This window comes from Prinia subflava, assembly GCF_021018805.1.
Source record: "Prinia subflava isolate CZ2003 ecotype Zambia chromosome W unlocalized genomic scaffold, Cam_Psub_1.2 scaffold_22_NEW, whole genome shotgun sequence".
Taxonomy (NCBI): Eukaryota; Metazoa; Chordata; class Aves; order Passeriformes; family Cisticolidae; genus Prinia; species Prinia subflava.
Window position 1 is genome coordinate 2,447,088 of NW_026960606.1, and position 24,782 is coordinate 2,471,869.

General features: G+C 45.1%; 1 protein-coding gene and 1 long non-coding RNA gene across 18 annotated transcripts in view; one reads left to right on the top strand and one right to left on the bottom strand.

Moving 5' to 3' along the window:
• Nucleotides 1-24,782, top strand: part of LOC134564852 (ubiquitin-associated protein 2-like) — a 240,390-nt gene that overhangs the window by 138,000 nt on the left and 77,608 nt on the right. For 12 of the 17 annotated variants that reach the window (XM_063424089.1, XM_063424082.1, XM_063424094.1 and 9 more), the window contains 5 exons: nt 1,828-2,011; nt 7,696-7,762; nt 22,210-22,396; nt 23,643-23,734; nt 24,647-24,697. In XM_063424089.1, coding sequence (XP_063280159.1) covers nt 1,828-2,011; nt 7,696-7,762; nt 22,210-22,396; nt 23,643-23,734; nt 24,647-24,697 — 581 coding nt within the window. The remainder of the gene's footprint in view (nt 1-1,827; nt 2,012-7,695; nt 7,763-22,209; nt 22,397-23,642; nt 23,735-24,646; nt 24,698-24,782) is intronic. The other 5 variants (XM_063424098.1, XM_063424084.1, XM_063424086.1 and 2 more) reach the window with 2 other exon arrangements.
• Nucleotides 3,250-5,607, bottom strand: LOC134564863 (uncharacterized). Its single transcript, XR_010083677.1, has 2 exons — nt 5,416-5,607; nt 3,250-3,734 (listed from the first exon to the last, which is right to left on the bottom strand). It is a non-coding gene; the product is annotated as an uncharacterized LOC134564863 (long non-coding RNA).

Here is a 24,782-nt window from a genome sequence, read left to right on the forward strand (position 1 = left end):
TGGGCTGCAAGTGCACATTGCTAGTTTATATTAATTTTTTCATTCACCAAGATCCCCAAGTCCTTCTCCCCAGGGCTGTTCTCAATCCATTCTCCACCCACCTTGTATTTGTGCTTGGGATTTCCCTGACCCAGGTGCAGGACCTTGCACTTGGACTTGTTGAACTTCATGAAGTTTGCACAGGCCCACCTGTCAAGGTCACTCTGGATGGTATCCCTTCCTTCCAGCATCTCGACTGCACCACACAGCTTGGTCTCATCAGGAAACTTGCTGAGGGTGCACTCAATCCCCCTGTCCATGTCACCAACAAAGATGTTAAACAACACTGGTCCCAACACCAACCCCTGAGTAACACCCCTCATCACTGGTCTCCACTTGGACACTGAGCCCTTGACTGCAACTCTGAGTGCAACCGTACAGCCAACTCCTTATGCATCATGTGGTGCACCCATCAAATCCATGTCTCTCCAGTTTAGAGACAAGGATGTCGTACAGGACAGTGTCAAATGCTTTGCACAAGTCCAGATAGATGATGTCAGTTGCTCTTCTCTCATCCACCTCATTCCCCTTTTTCAGTCAGTGGGAACTTCACTGGACTGCCATGACTTCTTAAATATGATGGATAGTGGCTTAGCCACTTCCTCTGCCAGTTCCTTCCAGATCCACAGATGTATCTCTTTAGGTCCCATGGATTTCAGGTTCCTTAAATGGTCTTGAACCTGATCTATAGAATTTCTTTCTCTGTTGTCAGGTACCCTCATGCTTATTGCCAAGGCCAAGACTTCTTGATTTTTGGTTGTATGGCAGTCCAGCAACCTGACTTGGGTCATTTAGTGAGGAAAGCAAACCAGTAACTTGAACAAACTGTGATGTGTACCTTCTGAGTGTATATGTGAATTTTCTTTTGTGACCATTCTAAGATTGTCTTTACATGTATTGCAATTTAGTGATGATCCACTGGCTAGTGGTCTCTGATGTGGTAAGCATGGCCCAGCAGAAGGCAGGGCTCAACTCTCTCTTGCTTTTATTGGTGAATGAGTGCCTCTAATTTTGTGTATTATCTTCAGAGAGCAAGAGATAAGTGTAGAAACAGCTAGGTATTCTGTTGGGAAGTAGAGTTGTTCAGTGTCTTAGTATAGTGGTCCTTTGGAAAGGTATATCTGTGGTAAACAAGTTCTACTTTGTGTACCTGAAAAAGCACTATTCATGCTTAAAGCTTTTTGTTATCTAGGTCACATAAAGTTAGACAATATTTGACAACTCTTTAGCCATCAGAAGTGCTTAATGCTGTACCCAGTTGTGGCCTTTTATCATCACTTCTTTTATTCTACTGCATTAAATATTTGACTCAGTTCTCTGAACTGATAAGTTGTATGTGCCCTTGTACTCCAGAGATCCAAGTCTTAAACATCAAAGGTGCTGTGTAGGTTACAATGAAGAAACAGAGCTGTAGGTAAAAGCAGATTTGTACAGCACAAATTACTTCTGTTTGTGGAACCAAATGCAAGGAATTTTAAAATGAGGATTGACTTGTGAGCAAAAAGGTAGTAATCCAGATAGTGGGAGGTGAAGTGCAGAAGACTAGTTTGCTACACACATAGCACTGAAAATTATAAATCTACTGTAGGTGAAGAGCCTAAAGGGAAAAAGTGATAGTTATTTTGCTGTTTGAATTTTCATTAATAGCCTGATTCTTGATACTGTTATTGGTTCTTAATGGTCAGGCTTTTGTAAACCAAGGGGAGAACTCTTCTGTTCCTAAATCCAGGCTGGGATGTCAAGTATGCTTGAATTTGTCTTTGAATGTCTCTTTTTAATTTGTTGCAGCTACTTCATCAGTTCCTGTGCTTAAGACAGAGCCTTCTCCCTCACTACCTTCTGCTGGTTCTCTGCCCAGCATGATGTCCACTACTGCTTCACTTCTGCCTTTAGCATCGCAGCACACAGGAGCTTTGCCCAGCTTGCCTCAGTCCAGTGATCTGGCCAGCAGCTCACTCTCACAGTTAAGCAGGTACAGTAGGAGATGTGATAAACTGAAAGGAGTTCAATTGTCAGGAAAGAACAGACATAAGGGTGATTGTGTATGGGGCTGTCAGGCACCAGGGTCTCCTTTTCTGACATTAACTAGAATTAGGAGGGAGATTCAGAAGAGGCCAGGATGTTTCTGGTTGCAAAGTATGAGCTTTGGGCTGCCTCTTAATGATAGAGCAGCTGCTGCCCTGAAGTTTTCATGGTTGTCTTGGTTTAAGACAAGTTAAGAGGTGGACACTTTGAAATAAGTTACCTCCCCTTTAGTTTTAACCAATCCCTTTCCACCAATAAGGAGAGATGAAAATGAGTAGATATAAGTGAAAAAAAAAGTTTTTTAGAAAAACCAAAACAGAAACAGGCTAACATAATAACAGTAATAGTCACTAGTTACAAAATTGCTGAAATCTCGCAGACTCCCTGGGTACAAGGAGAAATTTAAAAATGGCAGAGTAACCCCTCCCCCAAGATGGTGCCCTCCACAGACGACCATGTGTGGAAAGACAAAGATGGCAGCAGCCCTCTCCCCTCTTTTCTCTCTGGCAGCAGTAGCAGCTCCATTGGTGAAGGTGGCTGGCACACTGGCAGCTGGAACTTGGTCAAGGGCTAGAACTTGTGCAGGGACTTTGCCTTCCTCTTGGCAGAAGATGGCAAGGCAGCCAGCTAGGGCAACTCGGACTCTGTACCTTCCCATTTCCACTGGGCACTGCTGGTGGGCTGGGGTGATTGTATGGAGTGGGGCTGTTTTGTTCTTCTCTTGCAACGCCACAGCTGCAGGCAGGCACTGAAACTCATGGAATTTGAATTTGCCTTGAGGCAGTCCAGGACCGCCTCTCAGAAAAAAACTACCTGAGGCAACCCTCTAGGAAAAAAACAAAACCAAAAGAAACCCAAAGGAGAGCCTATGCCTACTGGTGCCTTGGCTCTATCTCCCTGCAAGAACAAAAGGAAAAAAGCCAGAGCCATGAAGCAAGAGAGAGCTCTGCCTGAGTGCCTCAACCTCAAAAAACCTGGGCACCTCCCAGCCTTTATGTAGTGGTTTCATGTTCGCCAATTTCTGTTTCCCAAAATTAGTGCAGTGGTCTGAGTGTCTACCATAATCATTTACTTTTTTTTTCTGCTGTGAGATAGGATCAGAAGAAAAGCAAAGCAGGCTCAATCTTAAAAGGTATAAAGATAGGTTTATTATCAAACACTAAAAGAAAAGAATGAGAATCAAAATGAAACTGAAAAGTACAGGGCATATGCCTTTATTAATATTCAGCTCTTTATTAAAGTGATCAACTCTTTAATAAAAAGTCATCAGCTGGATGGTAGGATCCGGCAGGAGTTTTCCATGCTGCTGTAGCAATCCGAAGCAGCAGGTGCTGTCCCAGTTCATCACCCCATTGCAAACAGTAGATGCCGAGTCCTTGTTCCCATAGGAACAGCTAGAAGCTCTCTCTGGTCAACCATCAGAAGGCAGAGCAGGGACAGTCTGTCACTGGAGTGCAGGCTCAGCTCTTTACCCTCAGGGAAAAACCTCGAGAGTTTCCCGTTCTCTGTCTCAGTCACTTCAGCTGGCTGGCTCCCATTCCATTCAGACTCCTCATAGGTCATGGCGAGTCTTCAAACCAGGCCAGGGGGTGCATCCACTCCTTCCTCGGCCAGAGCACCATCATACAAATGCATATGCATTTTTCCTGGTCCAGCAGAGGGTATCCCTGCTGAAAAAGGTAGTTACAGCGAAACAATGACAGGGCCATGTAGACAGTAGCCTCTCCTTTTCACATTTTAATGAGGTAGGAGAATGCCACAGGGCAGCTTCCCCTCATCCTCAGACTTGCTGGGGTGTCGGGGCTACATCTTGCCTAGCTGGGAGGGGGTCAGCGGCTCCCTAGGAACAGCAGCATCACCCTAGGTATGGGGTTCTCTGCAAAAAAGAAAAACCCCATTTTTCTAAAAGGCTGGGTAATGGCACGAATTGATGGGAGGAGGGGGTTGCATTCTGAGTACTCAGAAACTCTTTTAATATGCTAATGGGTGCTCCGAATTTTCCTCTGGGGGGATGGAGCGGCTGTCTCAGCTGTCTCGCTATGGGGCCCAGGACAGGGATGGCACAACCCCTCCCGACTGGGGTTTTCCTGTCCCTGGGAAATGCTGGGGGGTTCCAGTGCTCCCCCCTCCATTTACTCTGTTCAGAGCCCGGCCGTGGTTCTCGTCAGCAGTGGCTGTGCCTGTCAGGGCCGCACGGCGTGGCTGTGGCTGCCTGGCGGCTGGTGTTCTAGAGACACAGCCCTGCCACATCCCAGGGCCACAGCAGCGAACATAGGCAGCTTTTAGAGCACTCATACCCACTGGGAATTCGTTCATAACAAAACCTTAAACACTTCTCCCCTCACAACTGTTCACTTTCTCACTAACAACATAGAGACAAAACCTGGGATTTTCAGTCAGTTTCACCACCTTAAAATAGTCTTTCATCAGTTCTTAGGGAGAGGAGCCTCTCTTAGAACTCCAGTGGAGACATTGCCACAAGAAACAGTTCTCTGGTGGCTCTCATGTCACGAATCTGCAGCCGCCCAGGAATTCTGCAAACCGTGATGTCCCTCCCATTTGGCAGCCTTTCCACAGCTGCACTCATGGACATATCAGCTTTTTCTTAGGGTACAGTTTAAGGATGACTGTTCTAGTATAAAACGAAGGTTCTCTTCATCTATCTCCGAAATCATCTCCATCTCAAGAAACAGGTCTTTTTCCCTAGAGGCAGAGAGCTTCATATCTCTTTATCTTCCTCTGTTCAAAATTCTCCATTAGATCATAACTATATCAGTCCACAGCTATGACTAGAACTTTGCATCCTCTAAAAAGCATTCTATAAGTTATAGGGATATTTTAGTCCATTCTCCATGGTCTCACAAGAGAAGTCCAGCCCAAACTAGGCAACTCCTCGATCTTCCTCCCAATTAGGACTTTTACTCACTCTCTCTTCACTGACTTTAGTCTCATGCTGTGTCTCTCCATGTCTCACTCTGACTCTGATGGGGGGGGGGGGGGAAGGGGGGAGAACTCGGAAACTCGGAGAGATCAGAGCGGCCTGGGGAAATGGCGGTCAGGAATCTCAGCAGCCAGGATCTCAACCGAGCCGCGCTGCGGGCTGAGCCGGCTGGGCTGCGTGGTGGAGCGGGGCCCGGTCCAGCCAGCGCTGCAGCAAAGCAGGGCCCAGCACGGCCCCACCTTTATTGGCAGATGTTAGCAGCCACGGGAGGCCCAATCTAGCTGGGATGGGGCTCTCTCTCCTCCCCTCCCCCTGCCCGGCAGTCATCGGACCTGACCCCGAACCGGGGCGCGGCCCCAGGCAGGGCCCGGCCCTCCCCGAGGCAAGGAGGGGGGCCGGGACCAGCTTACCTCTTTCCAAGGGCGGAAGAAAGAGAGCTTTCCCCAGGGGTTCTCTGATTTTAACCCTGTGTGTTCCCGGAGGCGTATCGTCTTTCTAATGGCTATACCAAATGTCAGTATTCAAACCTAAAGTCTGATTGGGTTTGCTATAACTTTCTTGAAAAAATCACTTCCTTCCCAAACTATCACACCTTGCACAGTTGTTTTCCTGCTGCAGGGTCTTAAAGAGACAGTAACAATTTTGGGACACAGCTAGATATGGACTACAATAACATTTTGAGTTACCCAGGACAGTGGTATATAAACAACTTAGTGTTTCAAGTAGCTCTTGCTTCAATCATGTCAGCTAAATTGATTCCCCCAGTTTGTTTTTCATACTTTTTCTGCAGTGCCTGCTGTTTGTTTAGTGTCATATGTTTGAAATTATTCCCTAACAATTTACTTACTGGCTAATTTTGAAATACCATGTTTTCATTTATATTTGTATTTCTTAAAATTAGAAAATGGGAATGATTCCACAGGGAAAGTGTGTGCCTTTTTCTATGGCATTTCCTTAAGACAGTTTGAAATGTCAGATTAGTGTTTCTGGAAGTGCATTTAGCACAGCTAAGCTCATTGACACTGTCTGATTTTTTAGTGCCTGTTACTTGAATTTTGTCCTTGGACAGGTGACATCCTGAGACTGTGCTGGTTATGTTTTAATACTCACCTTTGTACTGTATTTGTTAATATGAGAAACTAATTTTATGGGCTATCACAGGTTTTTTTCTGTTTCACATCTAGGACAGCCTCTTAATACACTAGTGTTTTCTGTTGAATAAAACTGTAAATGTGTCAAACGACAAGAATTAATTCATTCATGTTGAAAACATATCCTCACATTTGTTTGTTGAAACGCTACATACCTTGGTAGAAATTTTAGTTGGAGGATTGATGCTGTTGGTCAGATACAAAGCATCATGAAAGATGATACTTGAATTCCAAGCATGTCTGGCTTGGTTGTGCTGGTGGCTCTTTGTCTCTACCATAGGTCAGATAGTGAATTAAGGCTTTTAGAAGAGCTGGGGAGAGTGGGCAAGGGAGTGGTTTAAAAACATATGTAGGACTGAACTGTTTCTTTCCTTGCTGCTTGAAGTGGTGTCATTGTAATTTCTGCAGTCAGAGAACAGTTTTAGAGTCAAAGTAAAATTAATCTATGAAACTGCCAAGGTTTATTCTGGTCCTGCACCTCAAAGAGCTGCCAGAAGTATTTGCCCTTTAATTAGGGTATGTAATTTAGCCTGCAACTTTGCTATGACAACTACTGTATTTTCTTGTGACTATTTCCATATTGAACACTAAAATATTTGCTATGGTTAGGATCTCTCTTGCTTCTGATTTCACATGAGGAGGGTTTTTTCGAGCACCAAACCATACATAGTTTTCATATCTTTGCTTTGTCAGTGTCCAATTTGTTTATTGTGCTGTAAGTTATGTTCTTGACCTTGAATGTAAGGTATAACTTCTGTCACTGTAAATGTTTAAAAAAACATTTCAGTCACTTTTCAGAGAGATCTTTGGATTACAGATGTATGTCAGTGCTGTTGTTAGTGACAAAAGTTCACAGGCCTGGTCAGTTAGGGAAAAAAGATGGTACTAAAGCAGTTGCTTTCTAAAGCAAAGCTATTGCAAATGTTTTTCATCAGGGGATTCTTTATTTTCATATTTTACAGTGTATGTATAAAACTGAACTAATAGTTCCATTTCATGGAACTCCATTTCAGAGGAAATTTGTTTTGGTAGGGTGTAGTGGTATGAACTGGCCTTGATTAAATTGACAGATTCTGTAGTAGTATAGCTAACTTTTGGGCTTTCACAGATGTTCTTCATTTGTTGGGGGGTTTTTTTGAGCCCTGTCTTTTGAGAGTTTCTTGGGGCTTTTGGTAGAGTTATGGGGCAAATACCCTGCAGTTCTAATTGTTTGAACTAATGTTATGCAGGTTATGTGATAAATACCATAATGAGACAAACCAAAGCACTATCTCACCTAATTAATACTTGTGCCCTGTGGCAAGCAGCAGCAGTTGCTTATGGAAAGAATGAGAAACAAGCCATATATATACATACTTCTATAGATATTTTTTCTTTATTTTCCTATTGTGTTTATATGTGTATACACATAGCTACAATTTTTATTCTTTAACTAATATTCTACTACCTACTCTGTATATATGTGTGTATATATATAGATATATATTAAAAATGTTAAGGAAATAATATTTTTATTAACTCTTTGCAATTTCTTTTTAGCTCCATTTCCAATCATCAGAGCAGCCTCTCCCCTGCCTCAGTGTTGTCTTCAAGCACATCACATGTGGTAAGTCCTATTTGGATTTCCACAGAGATTTGGCATATAGTCAGTTTATCTGATGATTAAGATCCTCTCTTAGTTCAGTGTGATCTAGTATGCTAATAACCAAAACAAGAGCTTTATCTCAGGGAAGGAGGACTGCCAGCTCTCTAGTGGTAAAAAAGTCTTTACCACTTCTGATTTGTACTCGATCAGGACTAGCTGTTACAGAGACTTGCCAGTCACACAGCTATAGAGGAAATTTTTGTGCCAGCAAGGGAGGATGTAATATAGAAAGAATTTCCTATGACAAATGTGTTTAAAAAACAAATAAAACTTTACATGTGCCTGTCTGAAACTGCTCTAAAATGTGGAATGTTCGCTGTCTCCACTGGAGAGGTTAGCTGGCAAAGTGCAGGTGATGGAGTGGTATATGTGTCCTGGGGTGACTAAACCAGGACAATATGTCATGACAAATGCCTCAGGACAGGTGATTTTAGACTTGACATTGTTGTCACCTGTGTATTTCACTGTTGGGGGTTAAATTTGTTTCTTTTTTACTTCTAGAATTTTCCCCCATAATTTGCTAGGAGACTAACTACTGGGTACTTGTGAGTGCTTGACCAAAACAAAGAAGTGGCCAAAGGAGAGGGTAGCACCAGGCTACACCCTTTGTTTTTGGGTCTCTGGGAGTTGTCTCTTGGAGGGGGCAGATGGCGCGAGTTTTGGGGCAGTTTCGCTCTCTTGCTCTTGGCATTGGAGAGGACGGTCGGGCTGCTGCTCGCTGCGGGAAGAGTTCACTGTCATCATTCCGTCCCGTCGTGGGAAATCTACTATCATTTGCTCTTGTGCCCAGGAATTCTGAGCTCACTTCCTCCTGCCCTGCTGAGTCAGCCCTGTCCCACTGTCGCGGCTTCTTCAGCGCTGCTTTGAGGCTTTCTGCTACTCTGTGGCCCTGCACTGCCCTGCCCTGCCGGGACATCCCTGCCGTTCCAGCTACCAGCATGGAGCTTCTGAGCTCATGCACCAGCCTGGGATTTTCCACCATTCCAGCTTGGTCTCTTGGAGTCCCACAGGGGCACCGAGATCAGACTGCCCTGGGCTTTGTGAAAGGAAGCCCTCGAGGTTCCTGGTTCTGTTTATTATTAATGCTGTAGTTGTTTGTTTGCTTTGTCATACATACCAGTAAAGAACTGTTATTCCTATCCCCATACCTCTGCCTGAAAGCCCCTTTAATTTTCTAAATTATAATAATTTAGAGGGAGGGGATTTGAATTCTCCATCTCTAGGGAGGTCCTGCTGCTCCCTAGCAGATACCTGTCTTTCAAACCAAGACATTAATGCATTAGAGATAACAAGGCAAATGGTAGTTGTAATGAATGCCAAGCCAATTCCAAATTAATAAATTATTTTATTAATTTTAGAAAAATCAATGACCAGAATTTTGGGTAAGCCAACAATCAAAGAATCAGTGTCGAGTCCCGGGATCGGCACTGGGTGAACCTTAGCTACGGCCTGTATCGCGCCGTAGCTCCCCCGTTCACATTTTCCGTTCTGTGAGTCCAGTTTATATATGGTTTCTTTAGCGGGACAGAGCATTACTTCATGCTTTCTTTGTCCCTTCAGTTTCCCTTCATATTCATGGAGATTCATCCTCACGGTTTGGTCCATTGAATAGTCCTTCCCTCGGGAGATGAATAGAATATTGGATACAACTTCTGGGAATCACGCATTGAGATGCGTGTCCCTGATGGCAGAGTAAGGCCCATTTCGGTGGTAATGGTTGGGTCATTCACAATCCCATCTCCAGAGAAGACCCATCTCCCTTGGACCTCCTCTCCTTTTCTCTTGTAAATTCGGTCGTTCCCCAGTTCCCGGCAAGGGTCATTCTCCGATTCCCAAATCTCTCTACCCCCAGTCTCATATGATTTTACCATTTATTTCAAAGGGCACAGCTTGATTTATATTATACATACATTATAAACATGAATTATCCCACATCATTTATCACAATCCCCCCCCTTATAATTTCAACACATAATTCGTGTTTCTCTTTCCCTTACCATTCCCAACTGTTAAAATTCTGGCTGAATGTTACCCCTATGGTTACTCCTTTTTGTCCTTGCCTGTGCCTCAAAGTTAGCCAATGCAGTTGCTGCCCTGCTTTCTTTTCTCCCCTTTTAAATTCATTATCCTTAGTACCTGTATTCCTTGTACGATCAGATATATTGAATGGATGAGGCCAGGTGTTATGCAAGGCAAGACTATTATTCTGGCAATGGGGCATAGTATAAAAAGTCCTATTTTCTCCCACCATGTTCTTCCCCCAAATAGTTCTTCCTACCATGAGCTTTGCAGCCTTGCTACCTTTTTAATTCCCGCTGCTTGGTCCCTTACAGTTGCCCTGTAACCGTCAATCCCTGTCTGGTATTTAATTAATTTTAATTTTCTAGAGGCCCCTTCTTCAGCCAACAAGTAATCTAATGCTGCCCGGTGCTGATATGTAAAAACCCCCATATCAGAATGCTGTTGAGCCAGTAACTCAAGGACATCCAGAGTAAGATTTGAAATGATTTCTACTACAGCTTGCAACCTTAGGAGCCTATCTTGCAGATGGATCAGGGTTTCATATTTCCCATTTCCATCTCAAGCCCAAGTTGCAGGTAACATTTTTTCTGTTAACCAATCCTTGCTACCCCAATGTTGAGTTCTGTCCACTGGCTGGGACCCCCTTTTTAATTCCTTGTTAACTGATAAACCAAAGGTTTTTTTTACGCACATTTCTTCGTTGTTATCTCCCAAGGGGTTCACATTGTCTCTGTTTTGGAAGCAAGTCTGACCGCTCATTCTTAGGCATTGACTTTGGGCCGTGGTTAGCTATTTTCCTGCCTGATGTGAGCATTTGGTGCAGAGTCCCCTTAAAGGCATAGTACCCATACCCCTTGTCCTTCTGGCAGCTGTCCGGGGCTCGGTATGTCGTGGTTTCTGCAGCTTTTTGCTCCTTCTGGATGCTAAGCTGAACCCCCCGAGGCTGATCCACCATCGAGCACACGGCTAGGCTCAGGACCACAAGGATCCCCCATAGGTGTATCCCTCTGCCTACACCTCTGCCCACTGGTTTGCCACCAGCGGCAAGGTAATCCATCTTCTCGGCAGCAGAGAAATTCTTCTGGGGTATCATAATTTGGCCGAGCTGCATACCTCCTCTTAAAGTTGCCCCACCTGGATAGCTTTACCGTATCGGCGCTGCAGGGTACCTTATTAGTTATTCGGCACTCAATTGCTATGACCTGGGCTCTTGAATCCAATTTTCCCCTTATCCCTCTTTGGAATATGCAAAACCACTCAATCAAATTCCAGTACCCCCAAATTTGTGGCAAGCCCTAAGATCAAGCTGGTCAGTTCTTGCTCCGTTTCCCGGCACTTATCACACAATCCACTAGGTCTATACCCCAGTCTACAATGCACAACCCAAATCTCTTGACAGTAACCACATTTAAAATGAATACATGGGTAGCATGGACACCCTGGTTATGAACACCTTATCCAGTTCTCCTCGGTCATGTATTGTGTCGGTGCAGCTTTATCTTCAGGTCTCCAGGGGAGGAGGTGGCTCTCCACTCAGGTGTCTCTTCTGGTCTCTCAATTCTCTTCACTTGAGAAGCGTGTGTCCAACCTTTCTCAGTTGTCCTTATGGCGGTATCTGTGGTCAAAAGAACAAGATATGGGCCCTCACTGTGGTGCTAGGGAAACTCCCTTCCAGGCTTTTATTAACACTTCATCCCCCGGTTTTATTTTGTGAATTGCAAACCCTAGGGGGGTGATTTGCATAACTATTCCCTTCTTTCTCAACTCCTGTAGGTTCTTATTTATTGCTGTTAAATAAGGCTGGATTTGCCCATCCTCCAGCTTTGGGTGCCCGACTGGCATTCCATGTTCATATGGCATCCCGTACAACATCTCGAAGGGTGATAAACCACTCTCAGAGTGGGGCATGGTCCTCACATTTAGCAAGGCTAAGGGGAGACATTTAACCCAGGACATCTTTGTCTCCAACATCAGCTTTGATAATTGTGCCTTCAGTGTCTGGTTCATTCTTTCTACTCGCCCTGAGCTCTGAGGGTGCCAAGGAGTGTGATAATCCCATCTAATTCCTAAGGTGTCTGCTAATTGCCCAATAATCTTTGAGGTGAAATGGGTCCCTTGGTCATAGTCAATGTGATCTATGATCCCGTAGCAAGGGATAATTTCTTCTAATAAAATTTTGGCTACTGTCCGAGCTGTTGCCCTAGTGCTAGGGAAGGCTTCTACCCAGTGTATTAACTGATCTACTATTACTAGTAGAAATTTATGTCTCCCTACCTTGGGTAGTTCAGGGGCCGACCCCCTAAGGGAGTCTGCCATGATCTCGTTCTATTTATTCTCTGGCATATCATATACCCCAGCACTTCCTGTTTTGCTAGTTCATAAATTCCCTTGCATCCAAAAAACTTCAAAAACTGTTCTGCCAGTGCCTGTGCTCCCCAGTGCATCTGCTGATGAAACCTATTCAGAACCTTCCTTGTGTATTCCCTTGTGTCTTGGTTTGGGGGGGGGTGGTGGGGGGGGTGAGTTTTCTAGGAAGTTGTAGTCATATTAATCAGTAGTCAGGTTTGAATGTTGGCACTTGGGAGTGGCTACTGAAGAGTTAGACACGCTTCTGAGAACTGTTGCCTTCTACCAGAAGGCGGGAGACCTGGTTCTCAGGAAACAGCACAGCGACCCAGCCTCGCCTGTGTCACTCAGGCTATAGACAAACACTGACACCAATGTGGTGGATGGTCAAAATGGCGTTTATTACCTTACATCGTGGAGTTAAATAGTCAAAGGGGTTTCACTACGTCATAAGGGGACAGTGGGTCTAGGTAGGATTAGTAAGGGAGTGGAAACCTACTGGAGTTAGGAGGGGTTACATACCACGGAGGGGTTATTTGCTTATCACTGGGGATGAGGAGGGGGAAGGGTCCCGCTGCCTTTCCGTCACATCCCAAAATCTTCCACAGCGCCTTATCCCTATCTACCACATCTCCCCCCTCCCCCCATGATAAATCAGGTAGTCATAATCATAGGCACTAAAATGAGGTACAAAGTAGTAACTTGATAAGGGGAAAGGGTTTGGTAAACCTGAGTGAATTTCGCAAGGCAAATTAGAAAAACCTTGCAACTGGCAGTGTTCACAGTTTTGGTTTACAGCATTTGTTGCTGGCCTACAAACAGAATGTTGACCCGTTCTAAGTGGGTCTGAACAAATGAGACCAGCTTGTTCAGCAGGCATGGTCCAAAGGTGAGAGCTAAAAGCAACATTGCCAGTGCACCTATCAGGGTGGAAATTAGGGTGGTGAGCCATGGCGATTGGTTGAACCAGGACTCGAACCAACCCTGTTGGGCTTCCCTGTCTTTCTTCCTCTGAGCCAGTCTATCTCGGAGTTCTGCCATGGAGTCTCTCACGAGTCCAGTGTGATCAGCATAAAAGCAGCTTTCTTCTTTCAAGGCAGCACACAAGCCTCCTTGTTGCATGAACAGGAGGTCCAGTCCTCGCCTGTTCTGCAAGACAACTTCTGAGAGTGAGGAAACTGATTTCTCCAGAAAGGAGATGGATTTCTCGATCCTCTGCAAGTCCTCATCGATAGTCATTTGCAGCTGAGAAAGTCCTTGGTGTCAGGTCACGAGGGCCGAGACACCTGTGGCTGTGCCAACTGCTCCCAGGCCGAGCAGCATTGCAATAGTTACACCTGTTATTATTTCTTTTTTGTGGAGCCGGCCGGGTTCCTCAAAAAGGCTGTACACCTCTTTGTCTGAGTGGTACAAGACCCTAGGAACAATTAGAACTTGGACACAAAAATCATCAGTCATTGAATTTGGCAAGGGACACACAAGGACTCACCCCAGATCGCTGACAAACCTACATCCCAGATGCGGATGGGATCACCCACTTATTGATCTTTTTGTCGGGCTTGACGACTTGTGTGCAGATGTTGCCTTTCTGCTTTGCTAAGGTTGCATTGCCAAAACATCTGCCCTGGCCCGTGACTTGACTCAGAGTGATTCCTCTGCGGGGGTGTCCCACCTGCACTGGTGGGGGACGTCAGCTGTGGAGTAACTGAAGGGGATGTTTAAAGCAACTCCTTCGTAGAAGGGAGGTTTAACATCATAGCAAAGCCAGAAGGAATCAGTCAGGTTCGGGTTGGATTCGTATTTCAACCCCCTCTCGGTGTAGGCTGAGGCTTTATTTGACTTTGCTTTAAACCACGCTCGACCTGCTCCCTCTCTCTCGGAGTCCATGTCAGTTTCTGACAGCTTATCTGAGCCGCTTGTGTCAGAGTGATTGTCGGATGTGGAGTGACCCAGCATCTCCTGGCTCTGATGCCTTTTTTTTTTTTTTTTTTTTTTTTTTTTTTTTGTCAGGCCCTGACCCCGCCCACTCCTCCTGTGGGCAGACTGCTCCTTCCCCCTGGGCTCGCCCCGCCTCCTGCTAGGGGAGGCTCTTGCCGTGTAAGGGTATGCTTTCAGGTGAGCCCTCTGGTTGGCCTTCTGCCCCCCTGCCGAACTCTTCTCCCCTCTTGGTTCGCAGAAGTTTGAAACTTCTAACCGACCTCCTTTGTTCTCACTGACAGCATGTGTGGTCTCCTCTCTTCCCCGCACGCGTGAGTTTTCAACATTTAACAGACTCTCTTTGTTCTCGCTGGCCGCGTCTGTCTCCCACTCCCACCTCTGCCGCCCAGCTCTATATTGTGCTGAATAGGGCAGGGGTCTGCGCCCGGCCCCCCTGTTCTCTGAACTGACAGCAGCATTTCTGGCTTCCTCCACTAGCTCGTCCCAGAGTGACCATGCTCTTGCCCGCCCCTCTTCAGACGGGCCTGGGTTCGGGGGCTCTGGGGAGGGCTCTCGCTCTTGCGAGCTTTTGCCTCCGGCAGAATCACTTTTGCTCTCAGTCTCCGTAGATGCCCCCACCCCCAGCTGCGGTGTGGCCAGCAGGCAGTTTTCTGTGGCTTTCCAGGTCTCTTGCTCCTGGAGGGCCTTTTGCAAAGCCTGCATGACTTTCCCCCACGCTTTAAGGTTTTTGCCTGAGGATTTAGTGTCCTCAGCCAGAGCTGTGGTGCATTTCTCCCACACCTCCGAATGCAGTATTTCTACTGGGCGTTCGATCGCCTCAAGCTCTAGAAGTCTCGCGATAGCAAGATAGAAATCCTTGAGCTTGCACTCAATTCCCCACTGTTTATGAATCAGGCTCACGACCTTCGCGATGGCGTCCATGGCTCTCGCTGGTCCAGGGACGTCTCCCTTGCCGAAGTCGGTACCTGCCACTCTGGCCACTGTTCCTTGTCCAGGCGAACCCCGAATCCCTGATTGTTTTCTCCTGGGTTTCAGCACCAGACTGAGAACACAAGAAGTTAAAAGCAAAGATTCCCAGAGAGACTTCCTCTTTCTGGTTCTGCTTTTAGGAGAGAAGCATCTTCTCCTCTTCTCCTGTCCAGCTTACAAAGCTGGGTGGGGGAGGGGGAGGGAAACTATGTGGCCAGGCAGCCAGGCTGAGGTAAGCCGGTGCCCCTGGGGGAGAAGAGAACGGGACTAGAGCTGAGCCAGCCCCATCTAGGATGGAGGGGTGGAAAACTGTAGAAGTGCCTTCCATCTCTCTCCCCCCCCCCCACCCCCCTTCCCCCCTTCCCTTCTCAGGGAGAAGGTGTCTAGCGCGTATGGGAGTGCTCAAGCCTGCGAGTGCCTGAGCTTGTGGCCTTGCTGGGAGCTTTTAATTTTTTCTGAAGCAGAAGAAAACTTTTCTTATGCATTGATTTTCATAGCTGGTAGTTTCAGAAGAGAGAGAGACAGCCTAAGACTGAAATGATAAAAGAAGATAAAAAGAATCTTAGATTAGCAGAGATGAAGAAGAGTGGCTTTTTGAGCTAGACTTTTTTTGCATAATGTTAGCCATAGACTAAACTTGAATTTTCTTGAATATAAGACTGTATTTAAGTAGATGCATTTAGCTTAAACTAAAGACTTTGTAGCAGTGATTGCCACTGTAGAAGTGGAGAGAACAGAGAAGAGGAGAGTGTAGTGGCGCTCTCTGTCTTGAGGGATGAAGATCTCTGTTCTTGGAACCCTCGGCCCTAGGGATAATGTGAGAGAGACTGCTTGTCCTAATATGAGAAGATAGCTAGTTTTGAGTACTTAGCCAAACATCCTTAAAAAGCCCTATATGCAGTTTTAGTCCATGGACAGTAGTGAGAGCACTAGACATAGAAAAGAGAGTGTCACCATGACAGACTTCTCCAGGCGGTGCCATAGGTGACATAAGAACGCAGCAGGGTGGACCTGTGTTTCCTAAAAAGAAGTCTATAGTGCGAGAGAGACTCCTCTCTCCCTGGATGAATGGAAGATGAGTTCTTTTTAAGTGATGATGACTTTAATTAAGAATCCAGAGTTTTTAGTTTAAGCAAGTAAGATAGAAGGTGATGTGTAAGTGTTAACAGTTTGAGCGTCTAAGGGGTAGAAATTGGGGGAAGAGAAGAAATGTTCTGAGAAGTTTTCATTTCTGGTTTTTTGGTGTGTTTAAGTTTTCTTTTCTATTTTTCTGTTCTTATGTAGTTTAATAGTTTCCTGTCTATTTCAAGTTTTGGGCCTGCTCTGCTCTGTTCTTGACCACATCTCACAGTAGTTCATTAAGAAAAGCATACACTCATAAGTGCACTAGCATCTAGCCAGCACCAACCCATGACACCTTGATAATAATTCTCTCCCATCTGGCAATTTCCACTTTCCTTCTTCCCACTGGCTCCCTAATTTCTTGTACTCCTCAACTCCCTTTGGGGATAAACGGGAGGGGTACTCTTGGGTATTTTCTTCCCTGATTTCCGGGGTACTCACTACTAGGAGGGCTGCCCTTTTTGCTTCCTTATCTGCCAAATTGTTTCCCCGATTTCTGAAATGCATACCCAGTTGGTGCCCTTTTACATGTACAATGACAGTGGCCTCGGGCCCCCTTATTGGTTCCAAAATATTTCTTATTAATTCTTGGTGAATCAGCCCTTTTCCTCAGGTGCTAACCAGCCCTCGCTCTTCCCAAATTTTTCTGAATGTGTGGACCATCCCGAAGGTGTACCTTGAGTCAGTGTAAATTGTCCCTTGCTTCCCTTTCAGCAGCCTAAGCACTCGCAACACCCTGTACAATTCACAAGCCTGCACCTACCAGCTAGCGCTTAAGGGTCCTGACTCTATGACCGCCCCTGATTTCCCATCTACTATTGCATACCCCAACTTTCTTTTCCCTTCTATGACCCTCACAGACCCATCTATGAACCATTTCTCGCCATCCCTTAATTCCTTCTCTTCCAAGTCTGATCTTATTTTTGTTTGTAATTTTACTATTTCTGCATAATCATGATTACATTCCTCTGATGTCTCACCAAACAAGAACTGAGCTGGATTTCAGGCAGCAGCTGTCCGTAGCTCCAACTCAGGTGAGTGGATCAATATTGCCTCATATTTTAGCAACCTGGCATTGGTGAGCCACTTATCCGCCTTCTGCTGCAAGGTAGTTCTAACATTGTGTGGGGTGTATACCACCAATGGTGCCCCGAAAGTGACCTTCTTAGCCTCTTCTACCATTAGTGCCACTGCAACTATAGCTTGCAGGCAAGTGGGCCAGCCTCGGCTCACGGGGTCTAAGAGTTTCGACACATACCCCACTGGCTTCCTGATTCCTGCCCAATCTTGTGTTAACACTCCGTATGCCATGTGGTTGCTAACGTCTACAAACAGCTGAAACTGCTTCTTTACATCAGGGAGACTTAATCCTGGAGCTGTCACCATGGCTCCTTTTAATCCTTCATATTGTGCCTCATCCTGCTCTGTCCATTTTACTCTATCTGTAGTCAACTTCTCATATAAAAATTTCACCTTCTCACTGTATCACTCAATCCATTGCCTGCAGTACCCCAGGAGTCCCAGCAGCCGCCTCACTTCCCTCTTTGACCGTGGAGGAGGTAATGCAACAATCCCTGCAATTCTGTCAGGATCCAAGTTCTTTTTTCCTTTTGCTAGCCAATGTCCTAAGTACATTACCTCCTGTTCTGTGAACTGAAGTTTTGATTTTGACACCTTTAATCCCTTCTGTCCCAGGAAATTTAACAGTGCTATCGTGCTTTCCCTCACGTCCTCCTCCCTAGGACCAACGATCAATAGATCGTCCACATACTGCAACAGCTTTGTTCCCTTCACTGGAGCGAACTGACTCAACAATTGCCCTAAGGCTTGCCTGAATAGATTGGGGGAATCGGTGAACCCCTGGGGCAAGGATGTCCATCGGAACTGTTGCTTCCTATTTGTCTCTGGGTCCTCCCACTGGAAAGTGAAATAGTCCCGGCTATCTTCAGCTAGGGGACATGTCCAAAAGGCATCTTTGAGGTCTATTACACTGTACCAAGTGTCCTCAGGGGAGATCTGATTCAGGAGGGTATAGGGGTTAGTCACTACAGGGAAGCTGGTTTTTGCCCTTTGATTCACCTCCCTCAAATCCCGAACCAACCTAAAACTTCCGTCAGCTTTACTTGCTGCCAAAATCGGGGTGTTATGCCTGGACAGACACAGTTCTAAAATTCCCCGTTTCACTAGGTCATCAATTACAGGTTTCAGTCCTTTTCTTCCCTCCATGGAAATGGAGTATTGTAGTCAGTTCCATTTCTATCTTCCCCCCTTCTCCTTGGGTATGCCAGACTACTGGGTCTACCCTATTTTCATCCTCCTCCGTTAACTGGTATAAGCTTACCACCACGTTCGGTCCCTGAACAATTAAGTTTATTCTGAGGTCCATGATTAAATCCCTTCCCAACAGATTGTAATCTGCCTCTTCCACCAGTAACAAATTCCCCAAGCAAATCTTAGTTTCTGATTCTATTTCTACATTTTTAATAATCGGAACTTTGAAGGGTTCCCCTTTATCCCCTATCACCATCATGGTATCTTGGCTTTTTGTACACCCCTTTGGTAATTTCTGGACAGTGGAGCGTTTGGCCCCCGTGTCCACCAGGAAGGATATTTCCTCCCTATGGGGTCCTATTTTTAACCTTATCAAGGGCTCTGTAGATGTTCTCGACCCCAAAATAAAGAGTCCCAGACACCTTTATGCCTCATCCTAGAACATCTTTTCATCTTTAATCCTTCTCGGACTATCCTTTTTGATGTGCCCCCTGTTCCCACAATAATAACACTTAGGGTTTTCCCTCAATTTTCCCGAGTCCCTTCTCGGCAGAGGCGACTGTCCTTTCTTAGTACCGTTCCTCCCTGTCCTCCCGAACTCGTGAGGCTGCTCCGGCTTCTGCATTTCCCTGACGGTTGCTACCAGCACCCTTGCTTGTACTTTTTGCTGTGCCTCCTCTCTCCTCATACAAACCTTCTGAGCTTCCCTGAGCAGTTCCTGCAACCCTTTTTCTTGCCAATCCTCTATCTTTTCCAATTTCCTCTGTATGTCTTCTCATGATTTCGCTACAAATTGTGTCTTTAATAACACCTCTCCCACGGGGGAATTGGGGTCTGTCCCTGAGTACATCTGCAGGCTCTTCCTTAATCTGTCCAGCCATTCTGAAGGTGTTTTGTACCTTCCTTGACACTCGCTGAATGCCTTGCTAATGTTCTGTCCCCTTGGTACAGCTTCCCTTATACCTTGTATTACCATATTCCTTAGATCCCTCATGTTTCGCCGCCCGTCGTCAGTTTGGGCATTCCACCCTGGGTTTTGGTTTGGCCACTTCAAACTCTCTGGTGAGGATTGGGGCTTTCAGCGTTCCCACTCCCGTATCCCTGCTTGCCTGATCATTTCCCTTTCTTCATGATTAAATAATGACTGTAGTATTGCCATTATATCATCATATGAGTAAATGCTTGTGCCTAGAAACTCATCAAGCCTCTCGTAGACCCCAAGAGGATCATCCATCAGTCTCCCCATCTCTTTCTTAAATGCTCTCACGTCCGCCGTATTAATAGGCACATTCACATATCCAGTAATACCGGGGGTGGTCGGCACCTCCCTTAAAGGGAGTAAATTGTGCCTATCTTCCTCACTTTCACTGTCTCCCTCACTTACTTTTCTCCCTTTCCACCGCGTCCTCCTAACTAGAGGGGTGGCGGCTGGTCTAGGCAAGTCAGCGTGTGTGTGAGAGCTAGGGCTGGGAAGGGATACCAAATCCTTCCCGGGAGGTGGCTTTTCCGAGGGCGGGGGATCTCCGGGCCGAGGAGGGGGCATGAGCAGGGGTTGTAAACCCACCTGCGGAGGCTGGCACTCAAGCGGCGGCACCGAGGCTGCCATTGGAGGAGCTTGAGCTGCCTGCAAGGGTCGAGGTGGGTCTCCTGCAGATACTTGGGGAGGGGCCAGGGCTGGTGCGGGCTGGGGCCTAAGTATCAAGTATGGTGGAGGGAGGTTATCTAGGGGATCCCATTTGTCCCCCTGAGTTTCTACAGGATTGTTAGTTCTTATCAGGTAGAGCCTGATATTCGCTCTCCCCCATATCTGAGCATACTCGTATTCCTCGTACTCCCAGGTCTCCTTGTCTGCCACATAAGCGCACAAGGCCCACCACGTCCACTGCTCAAATGTGCCAAATATAGGCCGTTATGTGCCTCTTTATCTCCTTACCCCCCCAGATTTTCATGCAGAAATGAATCATCCTCTCCTTAGACTTTCTCCTCCTTATGGGACACTCCTCCCAACATTCCTACAGCCACCCCAGTGGGCTTCTCCATGGGATTTCTGGAATGCCTCCCTCAGCGTTTTCTTCCACAGCTTTTTCTTGAACCTTGCTCAGGTACAGTCCCATTTTGCCCAGACTACCTTGAAATGGCTTGTCCTTGTCCTAGATAACCCAGATTTTAGTCAATATCCTATTCTTCAGGTTGCAACTTTGGTATCGCCAGATTACTAGCCCAGCAGGGGACCGACCAGTGGGGTTTTGTCTGGCGATGGGCTCTCAATTCCCTTGTTTTTCCTGGACCTTACCTGGTCCCAGACTAAAAGGTTTACCAGTCCTGAACTCCTAAGAATGTACCCTCCCTTTTAGCCTCCCTGTGACTGATTCCCCGACCTACCAAGGTTTGGTGTTTCACACAAACATACAGCAAACGCTTCCCCGTCAACCGACCACTTCCCTCACAGGACAGTGGAACTGCGATCTCAGGGTCCTCACTCGCTTCGTGATAATATCACGTCTCATTCACACCCAGTCACTACCCACTCAACCACACAGTACTTACGGTTCCTTTTTCCTGCGTGGATTCTTCGTGCGCGTTGAGTTTTATGAGTGAAAATTTTACCATGGTTCCCAAAGATCCCTTCCCTGGATCTTCCCCAAGTTCCTGAGAGCCCCCAAGCTAGCTTTTTTTCCTAACCCCTGTGATTGTGGCTTCTGTTTGATTGGTTCGTTGGCCAGTTGATCCTACAAAATCTCCCCATTCTGCCGAGCTGCTGAATCAACGGGGCGCCTCCCAGACAGAAAAAGGGGGACCGCAGACCCCAAAACTGGCCCCACATTGGGCGCCAAAATTGTAATAAATGTAAAACCAATTCCAAATTAATAAATGATTTTAATAATTAAAAAAATAAATCAATGAACAGAATTTCAGGTAAGCCAACAATCAAAGAATCAGTGTCGAGTTCCGGGATCGACATTGGGTGAACCTTAGCTGCGGCCTTTATTGCACTGTTGCTCCCCCGGTTCACCCCTTCGGTTCTGTGACTCCAGTTTATATACGGTTTCTTTAGCGGGACAGAGCATTACTTCATGCTTTCTTTGTCCCTTCAGTTTTTCTTCATATTCATGTAGATTCATCCTCGCCGTTTGGTCGGTTGAATAGTTCTTCTGCGGGGAGATTATTATTAAATACGACTTCTGGGAATAGCGCATCTCAATGCGTGTCCCCGATGGTGGAGAGAGGTCAGTTTCAGTGGTAATGATTGGGTCGTTTGCAATCCCATCTCCAGAGAGGATCCATCTTCCTCTGACCTTCTCTCCTTTCTCTTGTAAATTCGGTCATTCCCCAGTTCCCGGCAAAGTTGTTTTTCGATTTCCGAATCTGTCTACTCCAGTCCCGAATTATTTTTACCATTTATTTCAAAGGGCACAACTTGATTTATAGTATACATACATTATAAACATGAATTATCCCATATCATTTATCACAGGAGTGACATTTGAGTTACTGTGGTATAATTTTGTGATGATATAGCAGTTTGAATTTAACTCACATGTAATCATTTTCTTTTAATACTTAAAAGTCACAAGCATGCAACTTAATTGCTTGCCTGATACGTAGATAATGCATTATTTTTACATGTGCTGCTTTTACTTAAAAGATTGTTGGGTTTGATTTTTCGATTTGTTCCCTCCCCCGCATCTTTCACCATGCCTCATTTGCTCTGATCCTCGTTCTTTTTGTCTCCTTTCTAGCACACTAGTGTTGAGAACACAACTTCGCTTCAGCCTTCAACAACTTTTTCAACTGCTTCAACCTCAGCTACTAGCACTACCTCTTCAGTTGTCAGCATGGCAAGCAGTATGAACACTACAGCTAGCCTTGGCCTGAGTGTTACCAATGTGTCTACTACCACACGGGCAACTCCCTTAATGTCTTCAGGTTTGCAATATTAACAGTTCATGTGGAGAGACAGAGGACTTCAGTCAGCAGGGCTGTCAGTTGAACATCTTGCCAGCCATAGCTACGCTAAGAAATCCACTCTTGACTAGCATTTTTAGCATGCTTTTTTTTCTGGGTTATAAAATAAAAATGCCCAGGTTTGTGTATTTGAGATATTTGTTAGGACGTTATGTGGCATTTATGTAGCATATTCCATCCCCAAAGAGCTTTATAAATAGAAACCAGAGCAATTCTGACTTTGGAAGTTTTGGACTAGGACATTCACCCTGTTGGTATTCCAGGTTATAATCAGCTCTTTGCTGTGAGTCCATATTAGCTTTAATTTCAGTCTTCTCTGTGACTGGAATTCATTTGGTAATGTCAAAATATACTGCAGTGTCCTCATTACCATACACCACATCCCTATTGTCACATCTAGAGAAAGGAAAAAAGTGTCTGATGTCTGGCTCATTCTACAGAAAATAGCACTTCAGACAAAGGAACCACAGAGGGAAGGTTGGGAGGCTTCTTGCACTGAAGTGAAAGCAATGATAGTGTCTTTCTTTTCTAATCAGCCTGAACTGCTAAAAGGAAATCCTAGGGAGGGAAGTGAGCGATTTAAATATCAAGATCAGACTTACAGAAGAATTTCTCATTTCCATAACTTGTAAATAAAGTGTTTGATGACTGGTCAAAGTGCATTTTTTAACTTTTCTGCTTCCTAGCTCTTCTTCATGTAGGCAATTGAAACAATTTCAATTTTCTCTTTGCTATTCCCAGGTGCAGTAAGTCACGGACAAAAAGTATGCTGGCAACATTAAGTGCTTTCCAGTCTATTGCTGGTGATAAGGGGCAATGTGGTGACAGAGCAGAAAATAAAAGGAGATAATTTGCTGTTAGACTGAAAACAATGCCTGAATTTTGCCTTCAGGAGAGGACCAAGGAAAGGAGAGTTCCTGTAATTCTTGTAATTCTCTTGGACAGAGTAAATAACAAAACTAGACTGTTCTCTGATGGGACTCTTTTCAGTCTTAAGTAGCCTGTGATTTCCCTTCCTTGAGGCATTGTTAAACTCTCCAGGCTATTTTGAACATTTTCATCAACCAGCACAAAATTCTTCTGTGTAGTTCTGCTTTTACAAACTAAGACAGTGCTGCTGCCAGGACTTTGTGAGCTGTCTTGTCTCAGTGCTGAAGTATTTTCTTTTCTAAAGACTTGTTGAAGTGCCTGTATTTTAATTCTACAGGGAAAGCTCCCCCAAATCTGCCTCAAGGTGTACCACCCTTGTTGCATAACCAGTATATTGTGGGACCTGGAGGACTTCTGCCTGCCTACCCAGTAAGCAATTTGTTTGTCCTTGATTGCTTCAGCCTTGGTGCAAGTGAGCCCTCCAGACCTGCTGTTGTCTATGCCAAAGCATTTCTGTTGGCATATGTTGCACCTGGAATTCTTGTTCCAAATGCTGAAGAATGTTAAATGTATTCAGTGAGGGTTTACTGTTGATAGTAAACTGCATAAGTGTTGGTACAGACCTGATCTGGCTGTTGTTAAAGCTAAACATGGATGTTGCTATGGTTTTCAGCGTTATCAGGTTTTAGGCCCTTTGAATAAAATTAGGCCCATTTATGTTTGTATTACTGGAGTAGATAGTATTACATAGTAATGTAATAGTAATAGTGCATAGTAATGGTTGAAATGTGCCATGTGTCCTGTCTGTCATACTTTAATAGATTGCACATAACTTTTTGGTGTCTGATCAGGATCAGCATATTTTTGGTTATCTGTTTTTTGAATCAGAAACTTTATTCTAATAATTCTTCTATATCACACTGAATGTGAGGGGATACCATAGGTTGCTTTGTGGTCTAGTCATCAAATCTTAAATCCTGCTATTTTCAGAAGTAATTATTACAGCAAGGAAGGCTGTTGCTCTTACTCCCAATTGTGAATGCCCTGTAAATTTTTCACAATTTGATGAATGATGCATCTGCGTAAACCATATTAAACATGGGACAGTAATATTCTCAAGAAGACTGCTGTCACAAGGAAACAACATCAGAGTGAAAAGCTATTTTAAGCTTTGCTCTACTAGCCTTAAAATGCTTCAGTGCACCATGATACCACAATGTGACATATATCTGTACATCTTTAAAAATAGATTGGGCCTAGGTCAAACTGTTTAAACAGAGCCCCAAATTGATCATCATCAGAGAAATGTGTTATAATGTTTTGTTTTTATCTGTCTTTAAGCAGATTTACGGTTATGATGATCTCCAGATGCTTCAATCCAGGCTGCCAATGGTAAGTATGTGGCTTGGTTTATTTAGTTTTAAACAAGTTATCTTCAGTGTTGATCATTTGTGCAACGCAAATTAATTCATTTGAT